At 48.1% G+C, this 11265-nt stretch overlaps 1 protein-coding gene across 1 annotated transcript; it reads left to right on the plus strand.

Moving 5' to 3' along the window:
* Positions 1-8796: 8796 nt before the first annotated feature.
* On the plus strand, positions 8797-11004 carry LOC308253595 (C-C motif chemokine 8-like). The gene is made up of 3 exons (XM_080679217.1): positions 8797-8933; positions 9738-9855; positions 10466-11004. The coding sequence occupies exons 1-3, from the start codon at positions 8858-8860 to the stop codon at positions 10569-10571; spliced, it is 300 nt and encodes a 99-aa protein (XP_080535343.1). The 5' UTR covers positions 8797-8857; the 3' UTR covers positions 10572-11004.
* Positions 11005-11265: the final 261 nt, after the last annotated feature.

Genomic DNA, 11265 nt, shown 5'->3' on the forward strand with positions numbered 1-11265 from the left:
CCCTGCAGAACTTGCCCATGGTGCCTCTTGATATCTATCATACCTGGGATCTGTGTCCCTTCCTTCTGGGGCCCAGAGCACTCCACGCCTTTGGTTCATGTGAGAATTCAGGGGCCTCATTCTCCCCTGTATCCAGGAGACTCTTTTAATTTCCTCATCTAGAGTAGACGCCTTCCTGGAGTCCATCTCTGCCACGGGTCTTCACCTGGAAGCATGAAGACAGCTAAGCAGATATCTGTCCAATAGTCCACACTCCTCTGTCCAATAGTCCACACTCTGTCCAATTGTCCATACTCTGGGTCCTTGCCTAGCAGCCTCTAAGGCCCTCATTACAGGCCCCTCATTATTAATATCCATAACAACTAATCCTATCTAATAAAAGAGTAATATGCAAATTGACCATCACTCCAAGACACAAGATGGTCACTCCCATGTGGTCAAAGATGGCTGCCCCCATGTGGACACAAGATGGCCACCACAAGATGGCCTGCAGGGGAGGGCAGTTGTGGGCAATTAGGGGTGACAAGGCCAGCAGAGGAGGCAGTTGGGGGAGACCAGATCAGCAGGGGAGGGCAGTTGGGGGAGACCAGGCCTGCAGGGGAGGGCAGTTGGGGGGGCAGGCCTGCACTGGAGGGCAGTTGAGGGGGGGGGGGGACCAGGCCTGCAGTGGAGGACAGTTGGGCAGGACCTAGGCCGGCAGATGAGGGCAGTTGGGGGAGACCAGGCCTGCAGGGGAGGGCAGTTGGGGGGGGGGGGTCCCAGGCCAGTAGGGAGGGCAGTTTGTGGAGGACCAGGCCTGCAGGGGAGGGCAGTTGTGGGGGACCAGGCCTGCCGGGGAGGGCAGTTGTGGGGGACCAAGCCTGCAGGGGAGGGCAGTTGGGGGGGGCAGGCCTGCAGTGGAGGGCAGTTGGGAGGGGGGACCAGGCCTGCAGTGGAGGACAGTTGGGCGGGACCCAGGCTGGCAGATGAGGGCAGTTGAGGGAGACCAGGCCTGCAGGGGAGGGCAGTTGCGGGGGACTCAGGCCAGTAGGGGAGGGCAGTTGCGGGGGACTCAGGCCAGTAGGGGAGGGCAGTTGTGGGGGACCAGGCCTGCAGGGGAGGGCAGTTGTGGGCGATCAGGCCAGCAGGGAGGACAGTTAGGGGCAACCAGACTGGCAGGGGAGGGCAGTTAGGGGTGACCAGGCTAGCAGGGGAGGGCAGTTAGGGGCAATCGGGCTGGCCAGGGAGCAGTTAGGCGTCAATCAGGCTGGCAGGGGAGTGGTTGGGGGGTGATCAGGCTGGCAGGCAGAAGCGGTTAGGGGCAATCAGGCAGAGGCAGGCAAGCGGTTGGAAGCCAGAAGTCCTGGATTTTGAGAGGGATCCCAGATTGGAGAGGGTACAGGCTGGGCTGAGGGACACCCCCACCCCGTGCACGAATTTCGTGCACCGGGCCTCTAGTTTATTAAATATTTTTCATACGCTAATAGCTCACTGGTAATGCCCTTTACCTGCATTGACTTGTTTAATTCACACTCATCTTACTGATAGGGAAACTGAGGTGCAGTCATCTGAAATAAGCATCCAAATCTGGCAGTCCTGCTGCGAAGTTCATGACCTTAACACCATCCTGCATCCAAGAGACAAGCAGGAAAGAATTCGTCCCAGCCTATTCCTAATGCCCTAAGTGTTTCAAGAAGATAAAAGAAAATAATCATGGGAGAATAAAAGAGAGGGGAGCATAGGTATTTCCTGGCCCAGAAATGGCCAACATGTCACAAAGCTGGGGTCATCCCTGACCCTGTGCCTCTGGAGCACATCAGTGAAGAACCACACCACTGCTTCTCATAGCCCCAGATAAGGCCTCATGTCTCTCCAGCAAGCCTCTTGGGATGACACTCACATTGAAGCCTGTGTGTCACCCTGGCCTTATGCATCCTCACATTTATAGGAGCAGCAGAGGGCCCTCTCTGGTTAGGTCACCGAGCTACTTAGCAGGCAAGTCAGGAGTATGCCTGCTTGACATGAATCCCTTCATCGCCTAACCCACCTGTCATCCTCAAAATAGACTTTCACTGTTCTTTCTATTTTTGCTTCCAGATGCACTTTTTCTATCAAGCCATGTTACTGGAGAATCAAGACATCCTGGGGTTATTCAGTGGGCCTTCCTTGCATGTGGACGGGGGAGCCCATACAAACCTAATTCTGAAATCACACTGGACTGTGTGTATCAGTTCTATGTGATGCAATCGATGGGACAGTCCCTAAAGCTGAAAAAAGCTCTCATCCTGGAAGTTCCCTCTTCCTGCAGAGGAAATCCTGGGGGCGGGATGTGTTTCGAGTTCCAAAACTTTTGTATTGTTAAGAGATGACTGTGTTTTCAACAAATGGAATATAAAAGAAGTAGGAGTTTTAATGTCTTAATATCAATCTTAATATCTGTTTTAATGTCTTAATAAAAGAAGTGTTCGATAAATAAATAAGAAAAAGAACTTATAAGCTAAAGAGATTATCAGGTAATTCACAAGATAAAAACATAAAAACTGCAATGTTTTATTATGAAAACCGATAAACAAGAATTTACACAAACTGATGCTGAAATGTTTTGTTCCTACTTACTTTTTTCTTTCTTTCTTTTAAATATATCAAAAAATATATATTTTATTGATTTCAGAGAGGGAGGGAGAGGGAGAGATAAAAACATCAATGATGAGAAAGAATCATTAATCGGCTGCCTCCTGCACGCCCCCTACTGGGGATCAAGCCTGCAACCCAGGCAGGTGCCCTTGACTGGAGTCAAACCCGGGACCCTTCGGTCTGCAGGCTGATGCTCTATCTGCTGAGCCAAACTGGCTAGGGCTGTTTCTTCTTACTTTTTAATTGGTAATACTTACCTTCAATAAAGTTAAGTCAATTTTATGTGTGTTTCCATTCCACATAGCCACCACCCTGATCAACATCTGTGGAACTTTTCCAAACCCCAGCAATCTCCCTCCTGCCTCCTGCCTCCTGCCTCCTGCCTCCTGCCTCCTGCCTCCTGCCTCCTGCCTCCTGCCTCCTGCCTCCTGCCTCCTGCCTCCTGCCTCCTGCCAGTTAATCGCCCCTAAAGGGAACCTCTCACCCAAATTCTATCACAATGGGTTAGTTTTGCCTGTTACAAGATCATATTTTTTTAACAAAGTATCGAACACTTCTTTAAAATAATGTGCTCGTTGTCTACTACTGTTGGAATAAAGTACCACAAAATTAGTGGCTTAAAGCCTTAAACAACATAAATTAATTCCTTTTTCTGTCTCATCTCTCTTGTGATTAGAGTGGGCCCACCTGGATAACTCAGAATATTCTGTTCTCCAGGTCTTACCTTGAGTCACATCTGCAAAGATCTTTTTGCCATGTAAGGTAACAATCAGAGATTCCAGGGATTAGGGAGTGAACATTTGGGGGTTGCCCATTATCCTGCTTACCACAAATAACCAATGTTGTCCAAGGTTAACTTCCTAGAAAGCAATGTGGTGATAGGTATTAAAGTACAACATTTCATACATTGTGATATATGAATTCCACAGCTGCAGAAATTAAGCTATAGGTCAGGATTTTTAAACTGGATTTTTCATCATAATGTTAATTTAAATTATTTTTAAAGTGAAAACATAAGTACTATACATACCCGCTATAGTGCATGCTTTAATTCATGCTACCCAGCCAGCCAGAAACCCGGGATCACAGCAAATGCTCCAGCAGAGAAGGTCTGAAGACTTCTATCCACATCCCAGTGATACCATTCCCCTGCCCCCTCCCCTCAAAGCCCCAGGAGCAACTGAACAGCTCACTCCATCAAGATAAAGTCCTAGATCCCAGAATACCATGGACTTGACCTCACATTAAGTCTAACAACCCTGCCTACCCCTCTTCCTCAAAGACCTATCCCCAAACACCATTCAAAAGTGTTTCCTAACATTCCAGCTGAGTCCGTGGAGGTATAAAGGACAAGAACAGACATTACTAGATCTTTCACTGAGTCTCAGGAGGGCCTCTGTGCCCAGAAAATGTTAGGGGTGAGTGGGGTATGATGGTGCAAGGGCTTGATGGGGTGAGCTACAGGTCCCCAAACCCACATGCAATCTGTCTGTGCTCCTCTCGTGAAGACATATCAAGGAATCCTCCTTGAAACCTTTTACATTTCAGCTGGGACCACACTCACTTATTCCTGAAACATGAACTTAAAGACACAAAACATTGCAGATTCTGAGGCCTCCATTAGAATGAAGACCTTGTCCGTACCAAGGACCCAACAGGGAGGCCCAATACATAATCAGGCATTCTGGTTTTAAATATGTTCTAAATTGTTAAAGTGATTCTGGGCAAATCATTTTCCCACCCTATGCCTCAGTTTACATATCTGTACATGAGACATTTGAACTAGGTAAATGGCTCTCAAATTGGCCGTGGTTAAAAATCACCTGGACCACTTCAGAAATTCGAAGCATCATCTTCAAAAGTTCTGAGTCACTCTGTTGGAGTGGGTTAAGGCATATCCTATCTAATGAAGAGGGAATATGCTAATTAACCATCACTCCATCACAAAGATGGCTGCACCCACAGCTGAGGCCAAGTTCCCATAAGGAGCCTTAACGAGCAGTCAGCAGGGACCTGAGGCTACGCCCTCCCCAACCCCTGTGGGGCTTGACAGGGGACCTCAGGCCGTGTCCCACACCTGGCGGGGCTAGACAGGGGACCTCAAGGCACGCCCCCCGCCCTGATCTGGGCTGGGGGACCTGAGGCCACACCTCCCACCTGGTGGGGCTTGATGGGGGACCTCAAGGTGTGCTTCCCATCCTGGTGCTGGGCTAGGGGACCTCAGGCTGCTCCCCCCGACCCAGCACCAGGCTGGGGGACCTCAGGCCATGCCCCCCACCCCAGCACTGGGCCAGGGGACCTGAGGCTGTGCCCTCCTGCCTGGTGGGGCTTGACAGGGGACCTCAAGGTGCACCCCCGGTGCTGGGTCGGGGGAACTCAGGCCGCGCCCCCCGCCCAGCGGGGCTTGACAGGGGACCTGAGGCTGTGCCCCCCTCCTGGTGCTGGGCCGGGGAACCTGAGGCTGTGCCCCTCCTGCCTGGCGGGGTTTGACAAGGGACCTCAGGCCATGCCCCCCACCCAGCGGGGCTTGACAGGGGATCTCAGGCCGTGTCCCACACCTGGCAGGGCTTGACGGGGGACCTCAAGGCATGCCCCCCCCCCGCCCTGGTCTGGGCTGGGGGACCTCAGGCCACGCCCCCATCCTGGTGCCGGGCCAGGGGACCTGAGGCTATGTCCCCTGCCCAGCAGGGCTTGACAAGGGTGGGACTGGCTGGGTCTGGATCTAGCCCAATGGGAGGGTGGGCGGCTGGGTCTGGATCTCACGAGATTTTGAGGCACATGTGGGTGGGTGGGGACTTGACTCTGGGTCCCATGGTGTGCCCCAGACTCTGACAGGAGGAAGGTTTTCATATACATTTTACTAATTTTCTTGCATCTCTGACACTTCTATTATAGAGAAAGGGCAAATAGCAATATTAAATTATTTCCTCTAATTAATCCCCTTTTAATGTGCACAAATTTTGTGCACTGGGCCACTAGTCTTGCTAATAATTTCCCAGGGCACCCTGATATTACAGGCAAATCTAGGGACCCAAGCATTGGACAGTCTCTGGGGTTTCTGGGCACCTCCCTGTAATCTTCTGCCTGGTTCTTCTAACTTGGAATTGCATATAGCTCTGGTTCTGCCATCCCCACTCACTGGTCCTGACTTGTCACGGAATAGCTGGAGTATGAATTCTAGGCACTGCTTCACCCTATGCTATCTGCTGCTGTGCAAACTATCATTTTGTCTCTGATTCTTTCTCTCATTTGTAAAGGAAAAAGTTTAAATAAAATAATTGCAAATGTCTCGACACATTCTATTAGTTCCTGGCTATTGAGAACATTTGGGACAGAGCTGGAAACAAACAAAAATAAAATCTAATATCCTGATTTCAGCACATTCTTTGAGAACCGTGTAAGGATCCAGATGTGTTTCCCCAGTGGGGTACCCATTCTTGCCTTCTGTTCACAGACAGTTGTTTCTGACCTTGAGTTTCCCTTCCCAGCCACTGAACCGTAGGCGAGTTGTCCAAACGACTTTAGAAGATGCTCAGTGGGAAGACACCGAGGAGAAGAGACAGAGGAGAGGCACAGGGACCACTTCCTTAAACAGCACAGCCAGGCTTCTGGACAGAGCAGTTGCTGAATCGGCATAGCCTAAAGTTTCATTTTAATCTTTTATTGTGGGATTTCTCAAACTCCGTTTTTTAAAAAAAACAAAAACAAAAGAGGGAACTTGCATAATCAAAGAGACTTGCCAACGGAGACCTCTGAGCTCCCTGTGGAACTAAGACACCGGTGCCCCTGGGTGGGTCAGCACTGGGATCTGACTCCGGTCCCTCTGAGGCCCCACAACATTCCATCTTGCGGTTCATGCCAGGATCCCAGGACCTCTATTCCCTGTGTCTGGGACACCCCTTTTTCTTTCTTCGTGTACCACGCAGACGTTCCTGGGGATCTATCCCGGCCACATATCTTCACTTGGAAGCAATTTTACTAGTAAAGAGAACTTTTACAAAACACAAAGAATCACATGCTAGGTCTCTTCCTAGCATGTTCTAGACAGTACAGTCACATTATTTGACTATTGATTAACAGCTAGCTTATTGATGATCACCCACGTTACTTACTCTGCAAAGCAAGTTATCAGTGTCAGATAATTTAATATTTGCAATAAACTCCATTTTCACATTTGAAAAGTAAATAATAGGTAAGGAATTTGCAGTATAAAAAAAAGTGAAATAACTTGTGCCTTCTCCGACACAGATATTAACTCATGTTTCAACCTGTTCTGACTCTCCCAGGGCTGAGAGCTAGGAACCATTACCTGCTGGTTCCTGGCATCCTAGTTTCTCTGGTCTCTGATTAGATCCTTTGAAAACAATCATAGAGGAATTAAATTATAGAACAGCTTAAAAATGATTTAATCCAGAAATAGCAACTATGTTACAGAGGTAGTACCACCTTCTGTTACTGTACCCATATGGCAGACATCACTAATCAATCACAGCATTTTATATTCAACTAGATTTGCATTTTAGGCTTTTATTATATAGGATAATCCAATGGAAGGCCTCACTGGTTTTTGTTTATTCTTTTTCAACAGACCTTTCTGGCCATCCACCATCAATTTGTGAAGCTAATACATGATTGAAAACTATTTGTCATCCCTGAACTTGTGAAAACTCCTAATTTTATAAATGAGGACAACCTCTGAGTCAAGATTTTCCCATTGTCACATTGGACAAGTCATTGGCTAGTTTTTGGCTAAATCAAGACTAGGTTCAAGTTACTTTACATTTAATTCCCTTTACTTTGACTAACCCTTTTTGATCCCTAGTGACTATGATTTTTCTACTATTTCTGTCACCTGCTCATATAGAAGGCCATCTGATATAAGAAACTGAATGTTTTAATCACAAGAAAAAAATAAAGCAGTTAACATACACACGTAAAAACAAATGAAATGAGCAAAATAAAGCTGTTATTTTTCTTTTTATTTACTTCATATTGAAATATAACTTACTAGTATGTGCAGTAAAGTGCAGAAATTTCAAGTGTACAATTTCACAAATTCCACATATGTAGACAACTATTTAACCACCACTCCCTTGATTAAGATATAGAACATTCCTGCCTCTCAAAAGCTCCCTCATGATGTCAATATCACAAAGGAAACCACTATCCCACATACTTTTTAAATATATTTTTATTGATTTCAAAGAGGAAGGGAAAGGGAGAGAGATAGAAACATCAACGATGAGAGAGAATCAGTGATTGGCTGCCTCCAGCACGCCCCACACTAGGGATCAAGCCCGCAACCTGGGCATGTGCCCTGACTGGGAATTGAACCGTGACCTCCTGGTTCACAGATTGATGTCCAACCACTGCACCACGCCGGCCAGGCCACACATTTCAGTTTATTACTCTTTAAACTATGGAATTGAATGGGGATATTTCATCAGCTTTCTAATTGACATCTGTAGACCACTTCACGCAACAAAAATGAGTGTAGGGAGCTGGGAGGCCTTTCTCAAGCAGACTTGTTCCACCTGAACCTGCATAACATATTGGGCTTCTTCATATGACTTTACTTGAAAAGAAACCTTAGTGTCTAAATAAAATATTTGGAAACTACCAGCCTAGAAGGACAGCATGTGCTGTCCCGTTCTTAGGCTCCACGACGTAAGTTTCTCGGTCCTTGAGACTTTGACATTCCTGATTCTGCCATTCTGCCAAGGTTCTGGTGAGCGACCTGTGTGGCTTTCAAAGGAGCCTGACTAATTTAGGATGCAAGGACCTGAGTCTGATAGAGAATACAGGCAAAGCCTAGGGCTCCCTCCCAGGGCTTCTTGGCCCTGGGGAGGGTCAAACCCTTGATTCTCTTCACTCCACTGTGACCTCGGCTTCCATTCTTCCTTTCTAACAGATCACTTTCCATTTCAAAGAAATTGCAACCCTTCATGATCTAATGAGATCACTGCCTACACTTTGCTGGGCATAACCACATACCCCTCCACACAGTCTAAGCAAACAATGGAAACTCCACAGTTTCCTTCTCTCAGTGTCTAGAAATTGCCCCCAGGTTCTGGTGCCTACTCAGCACATTCAGGGTCTTACTTCATCCTTCCTGGATCATGACGCCAGCCATGCTCTCTGCCTCCTATAAAAGGCAGGCAGAATGGCAGGAGGAGCAGAGAGGTTGAGGCCAATCCTGAAACCCGCAACTCTCAGGCCGAAGCTCACATTCACACCCTCCACCATGAAGGTCTCCGCAGTCCTGGTGTGCCTGTTGCTCACAGCAGCCGCCTTCAGCACCCAGGTGCTCGCCAATCCAGGTAAGGCCTTTCTCTGTCTAGGGCTTAACGTTTTCATGACTGCAGGTACCAACCTCTCTGCACGAGTCATCCCAGGCTTGTTGCCACGCCTGAGAGGGAGAAAGTGAAGCCAGGAGGGGAAATGAGAAGAGCGGTCATATCCCAGCTGGTCAGAGGCAGAGCCAGAATATGGTGCCCGGGCCTCGGAGGCCGGTCCCTCTGACCTTTCCTGAGACAGGCTTTGGGACACTAAATGCAGCCACTACATCAGTGGCCCTCTCACTGTTTGGGCATGTGGCACTGAAAACAGGGACCCTTTCTCATTGTGGATGTGAAAGACATTTTGGGAAGTAGTGGAGAGGAAGAAACGCCGGCTGGAGGTTTCACATTTTTATTATGGTCAGTGGAGTTTCCAGAACAGTGGCTGTGTCAAGCATCCAGAGGCATCTCAACATGTGACATGGGTCGGCTCTAGAGCTAACAGGACAAAAAGCTTGGAAGCAAAGTCTTAGAACTTATTTTTCCAGTGTCAGAAGTTTTGGATCAGGAGCCCCTTATAAGAACCCTACAGGATTAGCCTTGTTACTCAAGATTTTCCCCTTCCCTGTCATTAGTGAGGGGCCCCATCGTTCAATAGAGGAAACTGACTCACAGGTGGCATTTTATCTGTGTGATCTGGGCTAAGGCACTGAACTTGGGAGTGGTGGGTCCTAGTTGGAGCTCGTGTATTTGCTTTGTCTTGCCCTACCTTCCCCTCCTTCCCTTCCAAATGCATATGCTCACAATACATCCTCACTGTCTCATTCTTCGCAAAATGTTTTCCAGACTCGGTTTCCATCCCCATCACCTGCTGCTTTAATGTGGTCAGTAAGGAGATCCGCATCCAGAAGCTGAAGAGCTACACGAGAGTCACCAACAGCCAGTGTCCCCAGGAAGCTGTGATGTGAGTGAACCACGTCCTGACACCCTGAGCCTGACACTCTGAGGTCAGGACTCATGTCCACATGAGTCAGATAAATGCACCATCTAATCCAGTGGTCGGCAAACGGCGGCCCACGAGCCACATGCAGCTCTTTGGCCCCTTGAGTGTGGCTCTTCCACAAAATACCACGGCCTGGGCGAGTCTATTTTGAAGAAGTGGCATTAGAAGTTTAAGTTTAAAAAAATTGTCTCTCAAAAGAAATTTCAGTCGTTGTACTGTTGATATTTGGCTCTGTTGACTAATGAGTTTGCCGACCACTGATAATCAAATGGGCCTTTTCCCCAGTAGAGAAACTGAGCCCATGAGAAGGGACCTACCCTCCCTCCAGGCTCCCCTTCTAGGAGCTTGGTCAGATCACCCACGTTTCTGCAGCCAGGAGCCTGCAGGGCTTCCCCAGGGACAGCAAGAGCAAGCTTCCTTTTCAGGCCTCTTCCTCCCATCCCCCCCCCCTCCGCCCCTCTGTCCCAATCCAGGCCCCTCACCAAGGAAGCAAGGGCTGATCAGGTTTGGGAACCAATGGGTCACATGCCTGGGCAAAATCCTCAAGGTGCTCCATCTAATTGTCCCACAGCTTCAAGACCAAAAGGGACAAGGAGATCTGCGCGGACCCCAAGAAGAAGTGGGTCCAGGACACCATGGGCCTCCTGGACAGCAGGGCCCAAGATCTGAAGCCTTAACATGTCACACCTGCGTGGAGAGACCGTCAGAGCCTGAGGAAACCCTTATTTATTTTCCCCTCAACCTTCCCCAGGTGAAGGATGGCATTATTTGATTACCATGTACAGAAAGTGGCACTTCAGTTCATAATGTAAAACACAACATTTCTTAAATAATATTTAATTAAATATAAGCTATTGATGGTTTGGCTTTATCTGCCATAAATCCTAATGAATGAAAAATGCCAAATCTGGCGACCTTTTCCTTTCCTGTGAGCCCAGCTAAGTTCACGGCCAGGTGGATCGTTCTCCCTCTCAGGTGCCTTCCGTGTTGGGAATCCTTCCGTGGGTCATCACTTCTGGGCTTTTGTAAATGTAAACTATGTAATGTTGTTGATGAAATTAATGTTATTAGGTAACTATGGGATTTTCAAATAAAAATATATACAAGGTTAAACTACTTGTTCTTATTTTTTATGGGATAACATTTAGCTGGGAGGGAGAAAATGGCAGCAATGGGTGGCAATTTGGAGTACAGAGGCCATCCTCTAAGAAGTCTTTTGGATTCGACTGAGGATCAGGGAGAACCTAGCAAGGCCAGATGAAACTGTTTCAGCCATCTGGCTCTAGCCCGTAACATCACATCATCACATGCCCTTATCCCCATAGAGCAGCCTTGGGCAAACTACGGCCCGCGGGCCGGATCCAGCTGTTC

This window comes from Plecotus auritus (genome assembly GCF_963455305.1).
Source record: "Plecotus auritus genome assembly, chromosome: 7".
Lineage (NCBI taxonomy): Eukaryota > Metazoa > Chordata > Mammalia > Chiroptera > Vespertilionidae > Plecotus > Plecotus auritus.

What these genes read in the sequence shown, in the direction of transcription:
- LOC308253595 (XM_080679217.1), top strand. Translation starts at nt 8,858, where the DNA reads ATGAAGGTCTCCGCAGTCCTGGTGTGCCTGTTGCTCACAGCAGCCGCC. An exon ending in CCAGGTGCTCGCCAATCCAG is followed by an intron (nt 8,934 to 9,737) that starts GTAAGGCCTTTC and finishes AATGTTTTCCAG; the next exon opens with ACTCGGTTTCCATCCCCATC. An exon ending in TGTCCCCAGGAAGCTGTGAT is followed by an intron (nt 9,856 to 10,465) that starts GTGAGTGAACCA and finishes ATTGTCCCACAG; the next exon opens with CTTCAAGACCAAAAGGGACA.